This window comes from Hypomesus nipponensis, chromosome 21, assembly GCF_054491055.1.
Source record: "Hypomesus nipponensis isolate SF chromosome 21, ASM5449105v1, whole genome shotgun sequence".
NCBI lineage: Eukaryota > Metazoa > Chordata > Actinopteri > Osmeriformes > Osmeridae > Hypomesus > Hypomesus nipponensis.
Genome location: NC_140381.1, coordinates 6,354,114 through 6,375,117, shown reverse-complemented (window position 1 = coordinate 6,375,117; position 21,004 = coordinate 6,354,114). Strand labels below are relative to the sequence as shown.

The following is a 21,004-nucleotide window of genomic DNA, read 5'->3' as shown; positions in this document are numbered from 1 at the left end:
TTCTAGCGCGGCGCCAAGTTCTCTGATTCAACATGGAGGAGCCTGAGGCGAATGCATCAGTGACACAGGTGGGTTAATTACAGGTTAATTACATCACGGAACATGCCAATAAAGTTGTATGGTTAGCTACATACAACTTAAGACACCTTTGCGGGCATCCCAGAGTTTGTTAAGTTCCATATTTAGTTCATGTGGTCGCTGCTAATGTCAACACTTACTAATGGGAAGAAAAGGGTCAAACTAGTAGGCTAACCTAGCTTAAGGTTGACTAGGTTCAGTTTCCAATCTGAATAATTATAAGTGGTCACAAGTTGGAAAAAAAGGTAGCATGGGATACTTAATGCGACCATTAAATAAACTGTTCTAGTGGAGTTTGTGGGCTCAAAAGCGTAGCCTTTTGAACTCGGATTGGAATCAGATGCATGTGTGGTTGTCTGTCGCATATATTGCGGCCTTCCGAAATATTCTTGTTGCAATTGACTTTACTGGTAAATGTAGCGAAACACTGGTGGTGGCGATGCATTTTACAATGGATACAGAGAAAAAAACACAGTGTGTCTTGCAGGACCAGAACTCCTTGGTGGAGAAAGCTGTTCGCAGCTTTGTGGACCTCGTTTCTAGTACACAGGCTAAAGGGCTAGTAGCACGTGCGCCACAAGCAGGCACTACATCCCGAAGAGACATAAGGGTATGGCACAAGTATATTTGATTTATTGCTTATTATTGTTGTTCATTTTAACAGGTTCAACAAGGCAGGAAACACGTATTGTATTTTCATCTGAGCTAGTTTGTGCGATTTTTTAAAATTACATTTCATATCTTTATCGCGTGTTTTCACTTTTCCCCCGCACATGCATACCGGCTCAACTCTGAGGCTGACTGTACTTAAGTTAACTCGCTTTTGTCAGTTTTCACTGTCGTTGCCACTGGTTTGGTTAGGTATATAGTTAAATCCAATATTGTGTACGAGTTACTGTTGCAGTGGAATAGAAGTACTCTTTATGCTCCAGCCACCAGTGCGCCTCCAGATACCAGCCCAACAGCAGGCGTCTTCAATACCAGCCCCAAATTCGGTTCAGAGAGATATGCAAAGGTATGATAGTGACATGTACAGTGTCCAGGGTTGGAACAATCCAATGTTAATAATGTTGAAGGGTTTGTACACCCTAATGTTAGACCCTCACCAATACATAGGCTATCACTGTAATTCAACTGAATTTCTCCCTTTAAATAGTTTTTGACCTTTCTAGGATGATTTTTGTATATTTGTATGATTGTATTTTTTTATACAGCCAGTTTTAATTTGTTTGTTAGATCATTTCCAGCATTCTATCAAGGGAGGAAGAGTAGAGGAAAGAGGCCTTTTCCAAGCCCCAGTGTCATAATTCCGGCTTGCAGACAGTGTCAGCTGACCTTTTGTTTGTTGCCCGAGAGCACTAGTAAAACTCCTAAAACGGAGACAAATCTTCTGCAGGCAGGACTTGGAAGGCGTTCGATTTGCATTATTGAGAATGCTGATCACGAAGAGGTATTGCATGTCAGTATTTCACTTCAAATGTTGAAAAGGGGTGTGTGCAGTAACCTCCCTGAAATTAGTTGGTGCAGGTTGGGATGTCTCAAAATGGTTTTGGCACAATGGTGTCAAAATATATATTTGGTAAATGTAAATGGTCCAAGGGGTTCCTACTATATCAATACCTTATGTGAGAGATGTCTGCAAAAGTAATAATTCGAATTTAGGAGCACAATCACCTCTTAATAGAATAGTTTGGGTTTGTCCAAAACTGAAAATGAAGTGGAGGATGCATTACAAAGAATACTAATTTAATAATTTTCTGGATCTAGATTACCAGAGTCCTCACTGAAGAATACCCGAAAATGAGGGAACTAACGGGTGGTTGGCTGCTGTACAAAGCGACAGGTATGGAGTATTGCTGTGTTTGTGGTTTATTAATTAATATCCAACAAACCATATGTTTGTGCAGGGGGAAAGAATAAAATACGAAGGATGCATTTAACTCACCTGCGTTTTCATAAATGGGACAGCCGTCCACCCTCTGTAGCATGAGGTCTTGAATGCATGTTTCACAAGTCTGGGTGTTGGGACAAAGCCAAAGTCTTCAAAATACACACTTGCACAAAAGTGTTAAGTAATTTAATATCTTCCTCCTAAAAAGCTGTCATATGTCTTATCCTTTTCTTGATGATACATCATGTATTTTCTGTTTAAAGGTGGTACTGGACAAAGAAACCTTTCTGTGGTGGCCCAAGGCGCTGAAGGGTACACAGTAAAGACGCTCAAGTTGAGCTCAAACAATGGCAAACAGCTACTCTATATTGTCCCTCTTCAGGAGAAATTAGACACTGCACCTCTTCCTCCTCATGCTGCACAGTTCAGCAAAATGCCAAAGTCATGCTGCAAGACTTGTGGGATAGCTATGCCCCTTCCATTGCTTGTCATTCACATTGAAACTTGTAGACATGTAAGTAATTCCACCGTTAATCCTCCACCTAAACTTAAAACAGCTGGGATCCAACATCATTTAAATTGATTCAATTTGTGTACTGAATCTCACATGCATTGCCAGGAATATGCCCCTGAACAGCTCCAGGAAGGTGACATGGAGATGCAACAAGAACAAGATGTTAACATCGAAGATCAAGTCCAGGTTAGAGGACAGTCAATTTGATAACTCAGTATATCCACACATTAAACATTCTGAAGAAAACAAACTGTACTTTAATACCCTTTTAATTAATACCCTTGCTCACTTATCACAGTGATATGACTGACTATGCCTACAGATCTATGGTATTGTGTTTGTGAAGAATGTTTAAGTTTTCTGTCCAGTCTACCTGTCCAGTTTGTGGTGGCCAGTATCCTGCCGTTCTCTTGCCCTATCATGCCAGTTCATGTGGTGAAAGGTAATAAAATGTATTTGAAAAACTACAAATTAAAATTAGAACCTGCACACCGGTCAAATCATCTATAAACTGAAATCCATTTGATTCAAGTACACCTGAGAATCTGCCAAGTTCATCTAGCAGTCCAGACTTCAGAGCTAGACCACAACGCAGTCAGGAAATGCATGGCAGCATTTCAACTCCTGATCTTGATGCTGAGATAAGGGATTTGGACACACATGGAGGTAGGTAATCGTAACCCTAAAAATAAAATTCCAGTTCACTTATAGAATTTTGAAACTTAAATATTGTAGTTTTCAAAATGCTAATTAAAAATGCGTCTAAGTGCTAAGCATAATGCACATGACAAAGCCCAACATTGTTTCCAAATGTTGAACCTAATGTACAGACACAGTAAATCAATAAGAAACAAATTTTCTTAAATCCTTTTTGTCTCAGATCCTTTTGTTTTTTGCTTTATTATAGTTTGGAAAAACATCCTTTGCCCCCAAGCAGCAGTGACCCTCTTCAAAAGAGAGATTTTGCAACAAAAGGAGATGGAACCCCCAATCCGGGCAAACTTGGACATCCGAGAGGACCAAGTATCCCAAAGTAGGCAAATACTAGCCTTCTACAAAAGCCCAGAACTTGACTGGGCTTGCCCTCTCCACTGCATTTTACACGGTAATGATGTTATGGAACTTAAATCTGTTATAATGTAACATACAGTGTATGCATGAATATTGGGTAATATTTGTGTTGTCATTCTTAGGTGATGCAGCTGTTGGAGTTGGAGTCCAAAGACACTTCCTTAGCTTGGCAATGTCTAGACTGCAGCATGGATTCAACATAAACAGTGGTATGTCCATGATGGTGAAATGAGACTTTGTGAAACATGGATGTTTTTTGGGCCATTTGTATACCAAAAGAGGTTCACTGATCAGATCTGTAATTAGTCATTTGATTTCACGGGGACTGAAGGGAGTGTTGGTTTTGAAACCTTGCACTTGGTTCAAGTTTAATTGCCAAGCAAGTAAGATTAATGCTTGACAGCATCAATGTCTAACATGACAATGGCTATGATTAAAGGTAATACTTTATCTTTCTCATTTACCTTCATTTTTTTTTTATAATTCATAGATACAACCAACATCACTCTCCTTTTTGAAGGAGAACAAGACCACCTCGTCCCCTCCACCTCCCAGGTCCTGCTAGAGAGTGACCTCTTTGTAATTGCTGGAAGGATGATTGGGCATTCTTTCTTGCACAGTGGCCCTTCACTTTACGGAGTCAGTGAAGCAATAATTCACATGTTGCTCCATGGAAATGTGGATACTGCCACAATTACCCTTGCTGATGTGGCAGAGCTGGACCTTCGGGAAACTATTGGCATGGTAATAATATTATTTGGAGGGGTGGGGGTTTGGATAACATTTCAGCCTTTTAGCATTTCATTGTAGATTGTGTTTGGAGAGGGCAGGAAATGTGGGAAGAGAGACAGTGACATGCAGTAAACGCCGCAGTGAAGCCCCAGTCAACACAGTGCGTGCATTAGTCCGGAACCACTGGGGCGCTTAGATATATTGCACAGGTGTCAGTTGGAATTAATATGTTAGTGTTGAAGATGACATATAAAACTACATTTAGTTTGGTTAACCATTGTTATGTTGGCTTTTAAGCTTGATGGAGATGAAGTCCTGTGTGACCAGCAGAGGAATGAAATCAACAATCTTGCCTTTTCCTGGGACCTACCTGCTGTAAACAAGGCAAATCGCAGATGGCTGTTCCAACAACTGATGCAACATGCGGTGAGATTATACCTGATAGTCATCCCACTATTACATTTTGTGTGAGTAATGCTCAGTCAAATCAATGCTTCCCTTACGCTGTAAGCATACACAGTGTACTGTTACTGCAGCCCTTCAACATCCACAATTTAATTAAGTCAATTTCTTTAACTCTAGGTGATTGGACGAAGAACAAAACAGATCAAACAAATAAAAAAGGGACTCAAGAACACGAAGATGTGGACATTGCTTGAAGAAAAGCCAGAAACAGCCCAGATTGTTTTCCCTCGGCATGCACAAATGTTGCCCACTGCCCAGGTAAACACTGCCAATTTAAGACTTATGGTTAGTTTTAGTTACTGAACTTGTTCTCATGCCATTAATGCAAACACATTGGCCAGTGTTTTGGTAGTATGTGCCCTTGCTTGAGCTGGCCAAATTGGGCCTCCCCATATGGATTATTGTTAAACATGACATTTTCATATTGGTTCCAGAAAATCCTGAAATTGTCTATATAATAAGTCACACCATAGAAATAGTCGTACATGGCACATTAATTGTCCGACATCACCTGAAACATAAAGAAACCCCTAATATTTAGCTTTATTTTTTATCCCATTAGGCAATCTTAAGTCAAATTGTCTGGCCAGAGGAAGACAGCGATGATGAAGATTCCTACCCACTCAGCATCCAGAACCAGACTGCTGGATTCTTGAGGACGTTTATCGAGACAGGTATCAGTCCAATGACAAACATGTAAAGTGACAATTTCAGTATTTGTGGTAGAGCCACAGTTTACAATTAGTTTTTATTACAAACACTAGGTGATTGTTTTTGCATTGTAACATCTGTTAATACTGTCATGGTAAATGAGTAAAACACAGATGATCTTTAAGGACATACGTTACAATTATTTTGTTTTTGTCTTTGAATGCAGCTTCTCCATTCCACCTCGGACAGCTGACAAAGTTTTGGGTAGGGTGGGAAATCCCTACTGGCAAGATGGAGGTTAAAGTTGGGAAGGGGGAGTACCTAAGGTCTTCCACATGTTTTGGAACTTTACATGTGCCTGGGCACTTCAACAACTATGAGGAGTTTTCTAAGCATGTAGAGAGCTGCATTGCAACATGTGTTACAGGATTTGGTCTTATTTAGACACAGCTAGTCACTACACATGCACTACAAGGCATTGGCAAGGCATTGGCATTATTTTTATTTTACATGACTAAATCAGTTCTGAAATTTTAGTGTGCCTTACACTCCCTGTCTTGATTCAAGGACACTCTCTACGTAGTTGAGTACAGCACCATAAATGTCTGCCCCAAAACACTGAGATGGAGCAGTGGGATTTAAAAGTTCATTCAGTACTTCCAGTTCTTCAGTGCTCAAGGGAGATGCCAGTTCAGGCACCCGTACTCCGATTAGGTCGGTTTCGGTCATTTCCATGTCTGGAAAATGGACCCCCTGTAATAGTGTAATGATTAATAACATTGGATTCTCTGAATAAAACTACTTTTCATTTCACATGGTCTTCTTCTTTACCTCAACATTGTCTGGAGGCTCAACAGGGCTCTGGATCTTCCCAATCTCCCACAGCTGGTTAGGGGTGAGATTCCTTTCAGTGCGGATTGAATGGTTATCCCAGGCATCTGTGAATGTGTCAAGATCTTCCTGAATTCGGGGCAGAAACACATACTGCGCACAGAAGAGGTGTGTGCAATTTGATGGGTCGAGAAGGTCATCCTCCTCAAGGCTGTGGAGCAGATTGTAATAGATGCTTGAAACGACATTCCAAACATCACGCCACAGGCGCTCTATCCTGAAAGACAGAAAATCAACGAAATCAAGTAGGGATGGGAACCAGCGGAGACTCCCACATTTGATTTGCAATGTTTGGATGGATGGCATAATAATGGGTATTTCTGATTCTGAAATTATTCTGATTTTTTTTTTACAAAGTTTACAACTAATACATTTTAGTATATAACTCATCAACACCATCATTAACAGCTGTAAAAATTAAGCTATACACCAGCAAAACATTACAGACAATACAAGCATACATCATTATTACCTTTGGTTATGTACGCTTTTCCCTGAGATGAAGCTTCCTCTTCCACAGCCACGAATGTCAAACATATGTCTGGCAATGTCTACGTTTTCCACACCTTGGTCGCCTCTCACCCTTGACAACCCATACAGATGTTAACATTTCAAATAATTTTGAAAATTGCTTATCACTTACGCAATTATTATTAATAATAATATGATTAATTAATTATTACTGTTCTAGCCCTAAAAATGATTTCACTGTTGATAACCCACAGTTTAAGATTGTTACTACAAACAAGAGGGTGTAGTATGAGATCTAAAACATTCTTTGTGGGCATATCTAAAACATTCTTTGTGGGACACAATAAACCCCATGGTTACATGTTTACATGTAAACCTTTTTTTAAAAGCTTGTTACCTAGATGGTAAACCATGTTTGTGTACAGCCTCAAGGAAGAACTCAAGAGCTGTTGCCGCCTTGTTGTTGTTGGCTGCTTGTAGGTACAGGATCTATTGTGGAAAGTTAAAAGTTGGAAACATAAACATCACTTAAATGAGCCATCAACTAATTAAATACTGGCCCATATGTGTGTGTTGCTTAACACAAGGTGCGCAGAGCCGAGTACTTTACTCAAGTCAAGTTCTAACATTCCATTCTGATTCTCAAAATCATATATCATTTGTTTTGCCGACATGTGAACGCTAAATGCATTTATTAGTGATGTTTATCCGGTTTAGTGAACATATTTGCATTTTTCACATAAACATGTTTCCATCATGTGTCATGACATAATAATTGCGCTTACCAGTCTATACACAATTATTTTCTTACCCCTGTTCACTGGGGTCGTGACACCTATTCTGCGCTTATAGTGTCAATCAACATACTTAAACAATGACATTGCTGTAAAATTCCATGGGTGTTCTAACCTTTCTTGAAAATCCGTCTATTCCACCAAAGATTACCACACCATATCTGAAAAACAAATTCATTGTTTAATGTATTAATTTAGCGCCTCATTCTTCCAGTAGGTATAAATAGCATTGACGCTCTTTACACACACATATAAATACACACTCAAACACACACAGTTTACCTGATCAACTTGTGGTTGGTATCAATATGCAGGAGTGAGAGAGGAGCTGGAACGCTGTAGGTTCTTCTTACAACACACCCAAGGCTGCTCATTCTCTCCAATATACCTAGACTATCAACGCGGTGCATTGACTCCCATACTCTGGCCCACTGAACTCTATGGCCTAAAGCCTTGAGACGTCCCTTTACCATCCTGTGACCTATGCGAAGACAGTGAAAAAGATTGTTATTAAATACATTTTATTAGAGGAATAGTTTGGGATAAGCTCATGTTTAATTAAATAATTTAGGCTTTTGACATGTTCTTAGGGTTACTAAATCCAAATATTATCCTACAGTAGTTAAATGTCCCTTTTCTAAATACTGGCATGACTCAGCAGCCGTCTTTAAAGCCAAGGACAAATGTATGAAATTCCCCACAGAAAATATTTACAAAAGTTGTTGCTGTAAAAACACCTACCTAAATTTGGGGAGTCTTCCTTGATTGCAGAGATCAAGTTGTCAAGCTCGTCATCAGTCATTTTACTGTAGCCCTCCCTTACGGAGAGGCCCCACTCTTGCATCCTACGCCTTATTGTCTTAATTGATGCGCCAAACAGTTTGGATATAGAGGGGACAGGCAAGTCCATGTCTAGCATGTCCTGGAGGTGGTCTTTTGAAATGACCAGCTTTGGACGCCCCCTTTCTCCAACAGTCTTGTCAACCACAACTGCTGTTCTTCTCCCATCTATTTCACTGCTGATGAGGGTGACCAGCTCTACAAGACCTTCAAGTACCTAAAAATAGTATTTTGTCAATGAGCCGCATTCATCAGAGTGAAACAGTTGTCCTTTTATGTCAAACGGAAGCATTGTTATTAATCTTAGGCTTATCAATAAGGTCAAACGTTTGATTTGAGTAACTTATTTTGTCAATTCATAACTACTACTACATAGATTACACCTTGATAAGCCAAAATATAAAATAAACCTAATATACAAAATAATATACAAAACGGTATAATAAATCTTTAATATACATATAATATACAACCTAAGACAAGTGTTAAATACAATTAGTGCAATATTGCTGATCCAACCAGTAGCTGAAAGTGACAGTGTGTAAAGTGACTAAGTGTCGACAGTGTATCAATGTCCATATCAGTGTTCATTCAAAAGCCTGATGGCCCTTGTTATAATTGATCAGAGTTGAGGATGGCACAATTCAGCAAAAAAAAGACATTAATTACAGCTATATTTACTCAAAAGGAAAGACATGGTTAGGTAAACATGCTGTTCCTGGATTGTCTGAAAATGCAGTTTAAAGTGTTGTCTATTTCTGCAAGGCTATGATATTATCACACCACATCGAACAAAGACTATGAAATCTACCTCCTGTGGAAAGTGTATGTGGGCAGAGAGTGAAGTTATTAGAGTCATTTCACTCGAACAAATGAACTCTAAATAATCCAGGTCCATGGGCTGTCGTTGAGAGGCCTGCTCCAATCTCAACTGCAGTCTGTTAAGAAGATGACTTCCCACCTGACAAAGTTGTAAAGAAAATACATTCATTTATTTATACAATGAACCATTTTTGTATAAGAGCCTACACCCTACGCAAATTGTAAACTCTTAAAAGCTCTTTCCATTGTAAAATGCATCGCCACCACCAGTGTTTCGCTACATTTACCAGTAAAGTCAATTGCAACAAGAATATTTCGGAAGGCCGCAATATATGCGACAGACAACCACACATGCATCTGATTCCAATCCGAGTTCAAAAGGCTACGCTTTTGAGCCCACAAACTCCACTAGAACAGTTTATTTAATGGTCGCATAAAGTATCCCATGCTACCTTTTTTTCCAACTTGTGACCACTTATAATTATTCAGATTGGAAACTGAACCTAGTCAACCTTAAGCTAGGTTAGCCTACTAGTTTGACCCTTTTCTTCCCATTAGTAAGTGTTGACATTAGCAGCGACCACATGAACTAAATATGAAACTCTGGGATGCCCGCAAAGGTGTCTTAAGTTGTATGTAGCTAACCATACAACTTTATTGGCATGTTCCGTGATGTAATTAACCTGTAATTAACCCACCTGTGTCACTAATGCATTCGCCTCAGGCTCCTCCATGTTGAATCAGAGAACTTGGCGCCGCGCTAGAATCTTTTGCCCCATTATTGGATGGTTGGTGAGCAGCATTATGATTGGCTACTCAACAAGCAACGTGCTGATAGGACACCTTTTTGACCCGATTTTGACACGGCAAAAGATTTGCAGGAGCAGAAAACGATTCGCAGGAGCAGAACACGATTCGCAGGAGCAGAACAGATTAGCAGGAGCAGAACATGATTAGCAGGAGCAGAACAAGATTTGCAGGTGCAGAACAAGATTAGCAGGAGCAGAACAAGATTAGCAGGAGCAGAAAAAGGTTTGCATCCGTAAAAAAAAGTGTTTGTCAAAAATAATTCGCATAATACAACACTTTTTTTACGGATGCAAAACTATTTTTGCTCCTGCAAATCGCTTTCTGCTCCTGCAAATCTTGTTCTGCTCCTGCTAATCTTGTTCTGCTCCTGCTAATCTTTTTCTGCTCCTGCAAATTATTATTGACCCTAATTTGACTCCATAGTTATCGAGCGTAACATCACTAACTAAAAGTACAAGTCACTTGTAACGAATCTGACATGGCGGAAACCTGCCAGGAGAAAAGTTGGTGAGCTCTCATTAGGTTAGCACAAAATTTATTAAAACAGCCCACCCGTGTGTTCATAAAAACGTCAAACTTTTTTGCTTACACGAAATGATGGAACTTGTAACACTTAATGAAATATTAGGGTCCATGTAATTCATTCTTGACAGAGATTGTAATTCTTTCACACAATGAACTACCTTTAATGAACCTCAATGTTTACACTGAACAATATAAACAAAAGGTGCCTCATATGGTTACAAATGATGAATTCAACATCATTTGTCAGCCAAGAACAGCAGAAGGTTAATCCATTGAACACCCGGTGTCATCATTTTAATCTAAGTTCAGTTGATGTTGATGTGTGTCATGGCAGCTGAATGCTGTTCTGACCGCTGTGCTCCTTCAGAAGATCTGCAAACTGCTCCTCCTGGGAACACAATAACACCAAGATCCTTCTTTCATTATCTTCAGTTCACGTTTGCTGTTATCAATATTTGTGTGGCAGGACTCTCTCTTTGAACTAGTATGCTGATGGAACATGTCATTTCTACTAAAGTTCTGTCTTACCAGTACATTCAATCGTTCAGCTGCTGCCACGGCAACATTAAGTTTTCTCTCATCCTCCTCTCTCTCCTCTTCAATAACCCCAAGTCTTTGGCCCGACAGAAAAATAAAAGCCAAATAGTCAATAACAGTGCGACGTTTAAACACAGACTGCCCATCAGTTTAGCAATTTCTCAAAATTGGTTGTCTGCCTCACCTGAAGGTGGCACTGGCGAGCTGTTCCTCACGGACGGCCAGCAGGTTCCGCAGCTCACTGACCTCAGCCTGCAGCATTGCATTCTGGTCTTGGCTCTGGACAATGAAGTCCTCTAAGCGCTTGGCCATCTCCAGCTCACGCTCTGTCACTTGCTCCACCCCTAGGCGGAGCTCTGACAGCTCCTCGGCATGCTGGGTAAAATTGGGATACAGTCACGTCACTGCACAGCAAAAATGTCAGGATAGCAGTATTTCAGTAGTTTGTTGCTGGGAATAGGTTCGCTCAGTACTACCTTCCAACATGTGCAATATTGAAAAGTTGAGATGTTATTGTTGCTCTATATCTGGAATAATACTGACCATTCCTTGGCTCTAATCACTGCAATACTGTTTAAACTATGCACTTCTGATCCTTGATTATCTGCTGTACTTACTATATGCTGCAAAATTAAGATCAAGTAAATATAAATTGTATTTTCTATACACAAAAACTCAGTCAAAAAGACAAATCTGCTGTACTGGAAGAACCTAACGAGCCTTACCTTGTCCAATAGGCTAACCTGCTCCTGTTCTGCCTTCATCTTGTGTGTCTCCTTGTGCTGGTTGTCTTTGATCCATGGCACTGGAGCAGGTGGTTGCTTCACACTGACACTCTGAAACAAGACACGGGTCACCTTTTAGAAGTCAACCTTTTCAACCACCCCATGACTGCAGTGGGTGACATCACATTGGGGAACTATATCTACTGGACATAACATGTCCATGTTATGCAAGTGGACCCAAAGCATACCTGCGTACCCTTATGCATGACAGATTGGGTGGTATCTAACACATTTGGGGGGGGGGGAGGATAAAAGGACAGCTATTAGACCTCTTTCTCCTCACACAACTCACATTTTGTGGCGAGGAGATATCAAGAGGAGGATTGGCCCCCGTGTCCTGCTCAGTTGGCGCGTTGACTTCAACGGTCAGATCCTCGGTGCTGATCTGTCTCTTCTGGGGCTGTTTGGGTTGCGCTGGTCTCCTGTGTGGGGCACTCTGCGTCCTGGACACTGGCTTCCTGTCCCGGACACTCCTTCTGTCTCTTGTGCCCCTCTCGGACCCATCTTTCCCCTGGCTGCTCTTCTGGTCGATGGGCAGCTGCTGGAGAGAGGTGTGGAGAGGACTGTACTTTCCCAGGTCTTTTGGGGGTACATATGTTGGTTTTGATGGCCCTGTGTGGCTATGAGACAAAGAGGAGACCAGTTAAAAAATGTATACAAAACAGTGCATTAACACATATGAATAACACACGCAAATACATTCGATGTACATATTAGAAGGACGGAGGCGAGCTTCTCACCTTCTAACTGTGATCCGTGGAGCATCAGGGCCAAGGGATTCTGTTATTTGGTTCAGAATTGAAGGCAGAGGATGGAGTTTGTCTATTGTATCCTGAGAAAAAAAATATCATCATGTCAGCCCGCACTTAAGGACTCAGGTGGCTGAACGGTTAGGGAATCGGGCTAGTAATCAGAAGGGTGCTGGTTCGATTCCCGGCCGTGCAAAATGACTTTGTGTCCTTGGGCAAGGCACTTCACCCTACTGGCCTCGGGGGGAATGTCCCTGTACTTACTGTAAGTCGCTCTGGATAAGAGCGTCTGCTAAATGACTAAATGTAAATGTAAAACCTCACGGGCTCTCTAGTATTGGTCTTGTAATGACTTTGGCTCTATACAAAGTAATCGAGCGAGTCAAGGCTCGCATGTGACCTGGCCTACCGGCTTCATCTGGGATATGATGTCGACCAGCAAGCCGTGGAGGACCGCCAGACGCAGGGGAAGGTCCACGTAACCATCGAAGGAAGTCATCGGGATGTCTCCGTCTGGGTTGGACACTGTCTGAAGGAAAGCTCGCATCTTCTCCCAGTGTTCCTGGAGAAAGTCGTTCATGAAGAGCATGTATTCTTCCTTCTCACCAAACCTGCATCGAAACAGAGTGGGTTGGTGATAGGCATGGAGATTTGGGACACTGTGAAGCTGAGGCGTTTCATGCCAGTTCTTCACACACCGCCGTTTGACTGTAGGAATTTGTCTAGTCTATGAAGCCTGACGAGACAAGCTAAACTACCCAGGGTAAGAGAGACACACTCACAAGGTAAAGTTGGCCAGGTTCTGGATGACTTTTGCAGTGAGAGTGAGGGTGCGGAGGGTGACCGGCTCAGGGTAGGGCTGCATCAGCCCAAACAGGGAGGGGCTTAGGACGGCCGGACACAGGAAGCGGAGAAACAACGAAGAGGATATGAGGCGCTGGCCAATCTCAGGTCGTCCCTCGTACTCGCACAACTCCACCCAGCTGGAAAAGATCCGGTTCAGCTCTTCGGGAAATGACCTGCATCAGAGAAGAGAAGGAAGAAAGAGGAAGAAACAGTTTGACACGATTCTGTCACGGATCGACTCGCGTTACAGGTGGGTGTCTCTCTCCCTGGAAAATGGCCCCGCTCTCTTGCTTACCCGTGCATCTCGGTGATCTTCTGCACCACTTCCTCGCAGCTCTCTTTCAGGTGCCTCTGGTTGATTGGTAGGTCGGCGGCGGGACATTTACGAGGGTCGACCTCAGTGCTCTCCACTGAAGCATACAGCCGGGTGATGAAGTCTCCTGCAGGGATGGGGGGGAGGAAGAAAGGGAGAGAGGGAGTCAAAGAGAAAGGAGGAAGGGATGAACTTGCCTGTCCTCCCTTTCTAACAGAGAGCACCGTATTGATCACGGTGTTGTAACAGATTTCAACAATTGGCCAAAGGATTTACAGTTAGCAGATGCTCTTATCCAGAGCGACTTACAGTTAGTACAGGGACATAGCCCCGAGGCAAGTAGGGTGAAGTGCCTTGCCCAAAGACACAATGTAATTTTGCACGGCCAGGAATCGAACCCGCAACCTTCTGATTACTAGCCCAATTCCCTAACCGCTCAGCCACCTGACTCCCAAGATACACCTAAAAAGTTTTTTTTTTAAAAGAAATTAGACCACACAGCATCCCTACCAAGGGTATCAAGGAGGTACTTCTGTCCAACCAGTTTCATGTACTCGTCAATGGCCTTGGTGGCCAGAGTGTTCTCCCTGAAGATCAGAGCCTCCTTCTCACCGAGACGCTCCACCTCCGCACCGCCCAGCGCTATCAGAAACTCCTGAAACACAAACACAGGACTCTGAGAGCTTTTATCAGAGCAAACAAAGGTTCATACAGACGAGGAACGTGTCTATATCTAGTTTCCTAGAGACCTTTATTTTGAAGGTCATTTATTTAAAATGCCTGTAAGAGGAACTAAAGGTGTCTGTGCAGGTGCAGATCAGGCTGACGTCTCTGGGGCCCTCTTCACTTGGTGTACCTTGGCCATGCCGATGCTCTGAAGGACATGCACCAGCGCCCCCGCCAGCTCCTCCTTCTCCTTGACGGTGAGCAGAGGCTCCAAACTACCGCACATCCCCAAGTAGTCCACCGTCACAAACTCCGCAAACTCCTTGTACTTCTCGATGGGCAGCACTTGCAGGTTCTGAAAGCGGGCCTTGACTCGGAGCGAAGCCTGAGGCCCCAGTTGCTCCTTGGACCCTCCCGTGCCTGACGTCTTGTAGGGAACGATCGGGTGCCACTTTTCCTGGTAGGCCCTCCCACGGATGTCGGCCAGGGATATGGCAACGCTGCCGAGGGGGTGCAGGCTGGCCTCATCCCGGGAGTGGCGCTTTTTCTTGGGGTCCTCATCACGGAAGAGATGCAGGATGATCTGGGAGAACGTCGGAAGGTTATCTAGCTCGAAGAACTCGCCCCAGAATAGCTGGCAGCCTCCGGTCACACCACCCCCTTGTCCGCTACTGGAAGCCCCAGCAGAGCCATCCCCAGCCGGGCTTGAGCGGTTGGCAGACTTGCCCACGGATCGGCTGCTGGTGCGGGCGAACAGAGTGCCGTCCAGGTGCAGCTCGCAGTAGTAGCGTCGCTTGGCGGGCAGATCCTTGGCCTCATTCACCCACAGACTGAGGGAGTTCTCTGTTCGTTCAATGTTGTCCTGGTAGGAACAAATGTTGTGGGGCGGAGAATGAGATCACTTCCTTTACAATTTGTTATGGTATGTACCGACACTAAAAATGGACATTCTGAAATATTTGGTTTTACCTTATTGGGCTGGGCAGCCCTCCTGAGGTCTTCAATCCAGCGGTCTCTCTCTGCGGCGGAGGTGCATCCAAAACAGTGATTGTTCTCTGAGTTGATCACCTAGTATGACAGCATTGAGCAATTAGCAAACTCTTCAACTATCACAGGTAGGGTTAGGGTTATCTATAATATCTGTCTAACTATAACATGATATCTGTCTAACTATAACAGGTAGGGTTAAGATTATCTATGATAGCTGTCTGCAGAGGAAGGATAGTTGATGTTGTGGGATCGTGTTTTTGACAAAGGGTCAAAAATGTAAAATACAGACAAAGGTCAAGTCCTACCTCAAAGCAGTACTTCTCCCCTAGAATGGAGCTGTGGACGGGTCTGATGACGATGCTGGTGTCAGCGCTCAGGTCCAGGCTCCCTGCAGCGCTGACTGGGATGGACACTGACTCCCGGGAACCATAGACCCTGGTGGAAACACCAAGCAGATTCAAACCACATCGATTTCCAGACATTAAAAAGCTCACTTGTTCAATTAACTGTGAACAGCCGGTGACCATTTTGGATAGGGTACATTCTAACGAGCCTGGTTCCATGGTTAGTTCAGGCATGTGAAATGGATGGTGTGATGATGAAGAAAAAAATGGACACAAAAAAGTTCCAAATGTAGCTTTTTTGGGGGAAATGACCCTCTGTGGATTTGGAGCTACCGTAAAGTCAACCACCCATCCTTCCTGATGACCAGTGACTCATGCCAACCTACCTCTTTCCCTTGTTTAACCCAACGGTGTTCAACTGGGTGCTACTGTTGCTCCTTTTCGTTCGGTTTTCAAGACGTCGTTTGATTAAGGCCTGAAGGTTGGAAAATGAGAGAGTGGTGATGTTTGGATGAGGGAATGAAAAGTAGAGATGACGTCGAAGACCTGGTCGGAAGTCAGGCCAGCAGTAAACAAAGTTGATGTGTATGGTCATGTACGGAGCTTGAGTGTGCTTGATGTTATCCCATACCCTCACGCCGCCATCTTGGTTTTTCAGTCTGGGCCCACCAGCAGGGCCCACGTTGTCAGGGCTGCATTCTGTAAGTCAAAGGATAAAACATTGAATTTACAACATTAGCGTTTTTAATTCAGACTAATTCACATGGTATAGCTCACTTGTATGTGGAATTGTATTTATTTATGATTTGTTTAGTCTCGCTTCGTGTAGTAAATCAAGTTTTTCAACACTTTCATCTACTTGTGCATACGTGTGTTTTTCTGTGAGTAATGAGAGGTCCTTGACTCACTTAGCAATTGCACATTCTAAAACCACAATGGGAAGTGCAGTACACTTCCTAATTACTCGATGCTTAAAGGGCCACGCTTAGCCGTAAGCTATGCTAAAATAATAACATATTTCATTTGTACAATGCGTACAATTGAATGCATGCAAAATAGTTAGCTGCTCTCATCTCAACAGTTTTTGTCCATGTTTTACAAACTTCACACGCCAGTCAGAAAGATATGTAGTTGCGATCAAAATCAGTTGATAACTGAGCCTCCTTGCACATCAACACACACAGGATGTGGCTTGTGCAGCTTTAACGAGCTGGTGCCACGGCAACACACAGGAGACTTGCGCCTTCAGCTTTCACTACAGAGATGAAAATGCGCTAGTAACAGAAAACTCCATTAACCACTCTAGGACATCCAGGATCACACCTGCTTGAATCATATAAGTCAAATACAAAAATAATATGATTAAACCATATCAAATAAATACAATAAAATTGTAAATAACATTATATCTGTGTAATGCCGTTCTGACAATCTCAAGAAATGACCCACTCTCACAATAGATCGATAACGTTTGAGATTTCCTTCTTCTTAAACAGGACTTTTCTGCTTACCCAGAGGTCCTCCACACACCAACCATCGTCTGAAGCCTCTCATCTGAAACGGTGTTCTTTGGAACCAGAGGCCCCTGTGGAACCTGTGGAACCTGTGATCTCTAGCACACGTCCGAGGACCTGCCTTGTCTCATGCTCCCCCTCTCCAAGTGGAGCCCTCCTGGGCCGTGCAGGTCCAGCCGAACAACGGCCCACACCTCTCACACTCAGAGGACGACCTCTAACACCCCCCCCCCCCCCCCTCCTCCTCTCAAACGAACCTCCCCGAGTTTGTCCTGACCAACGAGGACCAGATCTCCAGCATGGAGATGCACGCGTGGAGAGCTGTGCTTTCACTCAACTGGCCCCCATCGGTCTGCTGGAACACCCAGGCATGATGCTATCTCCCATCTCAACATTTTGAGGAAGCAATTTGAAAGCTACTCGCACGCATAATCACGTCAGCTATTTCCTCTGTGTGTCTGTCTGTCTCTACCAACTCATTAAGCTGTAATTTTAGACCATTGATGGCTTTTACTCATCTGATTTGACTCTCGTTAATTAGATATTTCTGTGAAATTATTTTAAACCAATTGAACACACGTGTCCACGATAGTAACATTTGTGAATCCTACGTTAACAACATGTGTCTATGACGGCAGCAAACATTTGTCTGAGACAGTACTGCATGTGTGTCTATGTTATGAACACACTAATGGCCACGATAGTAACATGCGTGCCTGTGACAGTAACATACATGTCTCCATGTTGTTAACACGCGTGTGTCTATGATATGACAAGCGTCTGACCGGTGCTGGTGTCCGTGAGGTTCTGCATGCTGGCGTTGGACAGGCAGCTGCTCACTCTGTTGCGGGTCCACATCACGGGCTGAGATGGTGAGGAGCAGGAGCGAGGAGAAAGACACAGAGGCACACACACACACCACTTAGAGACAAGCCATCTGTGTGAAAGGCCAAGCTGAGGAAGGCTTTTTCTTTCATTTGTGAAGTGCATGTCTCATTGGTTTAGTTGGACATGGTGTAAACCATTAAGAATGCACTGCACGACTGCTCTGTGTGTGTGTGTGTTCAGTTCTTGTTACACAGGTTGTTATATGAGTGAAAATGGCAAGGCCTATGATAATGATGGTAAGAGGTTAGGGAGGGAGTCTACATTTACATGTAGTCATTTAGCAGACACTCTTATCCAGAGCGACTTACAGTGAGTACAGGGACATTCCCCACGAGGAAAGTAGGCTAAAGTGCCTTGCCCAAGGACACAACGTCATTTTGCACAGCCAGGAATCAAACCGGCAACCTTCTGATTACTAGCCCGATTCCCTAACCGCTCAGCCACCTGACTCCTGGTTGGTGTGTATTGGTGGAACGCTCACCTCGTCCTCCGGGCTGATGAGGATCTGGCCGTCCTCCAGGTGACAGTGGCTGATGTCCCACAGGGGGACCTCCTGTGGGGGGACCCATGACAGCCTGGGAAGCTCCACTGGGACAGAGGCTGCTGCTGCCTCACCTGCATCTACACACACGCACGCACACACATGCACACACACACATGCACGCACACGCACGCACACACATGCACGCACACACACGCACACACATGCACGCACACACACACGTGCACGCACACACACGCACACACATGCACGCACACACGTGCACGCACACACATGCACGCACACACATGCACGCACACACATGCACGCACACACGTGCACACACACAATAAGAACAGAAATATACAGTTGGTTGTGGTGATTTGACACCACGTGCTCACAAGAACGAGTGTAAGTCCATGCACCGTCAGTCAGTCAGTCTGTGTGTTTATATGGACTTAAACATGAAAGCATTCAATCCTCTATCTCTGCTCTGAGGGATAGACCAATCGAGTGCCCATGCTGACCCTCTGTTGTTTTTCGTTCAGAGTAATTATGGCATGATGGCGTTATCTGCTACAACGCATGGCCACTCCCATAGCTTGACCTTCCAGCACTGTTGTGATGCTATCTTCCTCCTTCCTCTCCAAACGCAGAACCCTAGACCTCACTCACATCCTGTTCAGTTTTTTGTGGTATATGTTCTCTTTCAATACCAAATACTTCCTTTTACTAAGAATAATCAAGGTTAAATATCCTTTTCATTGTCCTCTTTTGTTGTTGTTGGATCTTTATAAATCTTTCTACATTTAGCCTAGTCCTTGAAGAGAAAGCATAGCTTGGTCGCTTTAGCCATACGTAATCGACATCCATTTTAAACTCACATTTACTGCTTATGAGATGTCGCATTTTTATCCAGAAATAGAGAGAGATGTGTGTGCATTTGTACCCTCTGTGCACTGTCCCAGACACCCTTTTGTGACTCCAAGGTAAACGTAAGTGTGTGCCCAGTCAAAACCTCTCACACTGAAACACAAGACACACGTCGAACACGACGTCTAGCCCCTCACCTGGCTGCAGTGTTGGGGCACTGCTCCGACTCTGAAGCCGGGGCCTCTTCAGCTTCTGGGAGACGGTCCTCAGGTACTTCCTGAAGAGAGCCCCGCCCCTCTGTGGCGGAACGTCCATGGAGGAGGACCCCGGCGCCTCCCCTGAAGCCTGGCTGGAGCCGGACACCGCCGCCGCGCCGCCGGCGGAGGAAGACAGAGCCGAGAAGAGGGACCCGGGAGGTTCTGACAGAGCTCTCCTGAAGGGGTTCTTCTTACTGCCCGCGGCCTTCTCTGTCTTGGGCCCTTCACTCCTTCCCCCTCGTCCGGTGGCGGTCGAGGCCCTGTCTCCGGTGTCCTCGCTCAGGGCTTTGCGCCAGTTCTGCATCTTTCCCCATTTGTTGGAGCAGCTCTTCTCAACTCTCTCGAGCGTCGTCGTCGTTGTTGACGTGCCTCCGGCTTCCCCTTTGACCCCGTCAGCGGTTGCCTTGGCGCCCGTGTGCCATTTGTACGTGTTGAGGGGGTCAATGTCCTCAGCGGGGGGGGCTTGATTGGGTTCAGTCAGGGGGTCTTTGTCCGTTTCGGCGGACCCCATCTCCTCAGGTTGCTGTGGGGCTGCTTGCTCAAAATCGGTGTCCTTGTTGGTTCCCATGTAAAATTTGGGAACGAGGAACTGTACGATGTCGCAGCCGTGCTCAGTGATGGATACCAACAAGTGCGAAAAACGTGTCAAGAAACAGCTATGTGAGAATACGCATGCTTCCCAACATACCTCTGAATACTCCTGTTTCTTTCCTTAGCCAGATTCACACCCGAGCAACTGAAGACCTAACATTTACCAACGAGATGACTAGTGATCGGTCTGCCTCGGCAACACGATGCAGAGCCAGGTCCTAACGTGCGTCTCTGGCTTCCTGTGTGGGGAAATATCATCTGACAACGTGTGTGTGTGAGAGTGTTAGTTGGCGGATGTGTTACACACCCTTTCACACACACAACAGTTCACCCACTGTTGTCACCACATTTCAATGAACTCTTTTTTGGAATTCTAATCTGCACAACTGCACCTTTTATGACAAATGGGACAAATAAAACTATCTACACCAGGGTTTAGGGTTACAATAGGCTGTCTTACCATGCCAGTACTTTTCACGCGCAACGGAAGTCAAGTTTAACAGTTTTTATTGTGATGATTCAAAAGTGAGACAGGACAAGCACAAAAGAGGAGGTAGTTGTTGAACTGACCTCATCAGAAATAAGTGAAGCTCAAAACATAAATATCCTTCTGAC

At 44.0% G+C, this 21,004-nt stretch overlaps 3 protein-coding genes across 3 annotated transcripts; 1 reads left to right on the top strand and 2 right to left on the bottom strand.

Annotated features, from left to right (window-relative positions):
- The first annotated feature begins 639 nt into the window (after nucleotides 1-639).
- Nucleotides 640-6,215, top strand: LOC146237648 (uncharacterized). Its single transcript, XM_084685291.1, has 15 exons — nucleotides 640-688; nucleotides 1,011-1,093; nucleotides 1,475-1,528; nucleotides 1,846-1,921; nucleotides 2,233-2,483; nucleotides 2,589-2,669; nucleotides 2,852-2,925; nucleotides 3,016-3,149; nucleotides 3,391-3,588; nucleotides 3,677-3,763; nucleotides 4,045-4,298; nucleotides 4,584-4,712; nucleotides 4,869-5,009; nucleotides 5,314-5,425; nucleotides 5,629-6,215. The coding sequence occupies exons 4-15, from the start codon at nucleotides 1,879-1,881 to the stop codon at nucleotides 5,844-5,846; spliced, it is 1,722 nt and encodes a 573-aa protein (XP_084541417.1). The 5' UTR covers nucleotides 640-688; nucleotides 1,011-1,093; nucleotides 1,475-1,528; nucleotides 1,846-1,878; the 3' UTR covers nucleotides 5,847-6,215.
- Nucleotides 5,946-9,375, bottom strand: LOC146237647 (uncharacterized). Its single transcript, XM_084685292.1, has 8 exons — nucleotides 9,210-9,375; nucleotides 8,300-8,615; nucleotides 7,841-8,039; nucleotides 7,674-7,719; nucleotides 7,162-7,253; nucleotides 6,766-6,876; nucleotides 6,234-6,510; nucleotides 5,946-6,155 (listed from the first exon to the last, which is right to left on the bottom strand). Exons 1-8 carry the CDS (start codon nucleotides 9,294-9,296, stop codon nucleotides 5,946-5,948), a joined length of 1,338 nt encoding a protein of 445 aa, XP_084541418.1. The 5' UTR covers nucleotides 9,297-9,375.
- A 1,185-nt stretch (nucleotides 9,376-10,560) lies between these two features.
- Nucleotides 10,561-20,558, bottom strand: rasal3 (RAS protein activator like 3). The gene is made up of 18 exons (XM_084685290.1): nucleotides 19,739-20,558; nucleotides 18,669-18,808; nucleotides 18,085-18,163; nucleotides 16,417-16,484; nucleotides 16,172-16,260; nucleotides 15,747-15,876; nucleotides 15,421-15,519; nucleotides 14,642-15,313; nucleotides 14,296-14,440; nucleotides 13,768-13,912; nucleotides 13,409-13,645; nucleotides 13,036-13,237; nucleotides 12,618-12,709; nucleotides 12,170-12,497; nucleotides 11,818-11,928; nucleotides 11,277-11,467; nucleotides 11,084-11,168; nucleotides 10,561-10,943 (listed from the first exon to the last, which is right to left on the bottom strand). Exons 1-18 carry the CDS (start codon nucleotides 20,364-20,366, stop codon nucleotides 10,881-10,883), a joined length of 3,504 nt encoding a protein of 1,167 aa, XP_084541416.1. The 5' UTR covers nucleotides 20,367-20,558; the 3' UTR covers nucleotides 10,561-10,880.
- Between the last annotated feature and the right edge of the window lie 446 nt (nucleotides 20,559-21,004).

Excerpts from the sequence above, each read along its gene's own strand:
- LOC146237648 (XM_084685291.1), top strand. The coding sequence starts at position 1,879 with ATGAGGGAACTAACGGGTGGTTGGCTGCTGTACAAAGCGACAG. Across the intron at positions 2,926-3,015 it reads GCCAGTTCATGTGGTGAAAG|TACACCTGAGAATCTGCCAA; the intron begins GTAATAAAATGT and ends ATTTGATTCAAG. Across the intron at positions 4,713-4,868 it reads AACAACTGATGCAACATGCG|GTGATTGGACGAAGAACAAA; the intron begins GTGAGATTATAC and ends CTTTAACTCTAG.
- rasal3 (XM_084685290.1), bottom strand. The coding sequence starts at position 20,366 with ATGGGAACCAACAAGGACACCGATTTTGAGCAAGCAGCCCCACAGCAA. Across the intron at positions 15,877-16,171 it reads GGGTTAAACAAGGGAAAGAG|GGTCTATGGTTCCCGGGAGT; the intron begins GTAGGTTGGCAT and ends TGTTTCCACCAG. Across the intron at positions 11,468-11,817 it reads AGGTTAGCCTATTGGACAAG|CATGCCGAGGAGCTGTCAGA; the intron begins GTAAGGCTCGTT and ends AATTTTACCCAG.
- LOC146237647 (XM_084685292.1), bottom strand. The coding sequence starts at position 9,296 with ATGGACCTGGATTATTTAGAGTTCATTTGTTCGAGTGAAATGACTCTA. Across the intron at positions 7,720-7,840 it reads ACCAACCACAAGTTGATCAG|ATATGGTGTGGTAATCTTTG; the intron begins GTAAACTGTGTG and ends TTTGTTTTTCAG. Across the intron at positions 6,877-7,161 it reads AAACATGGTTTACCATCTAG|GGTGAGAGGCGACCAAGGTG; the intron begins GTAACAAGCTTT and ends TGGGTTGTCAAG.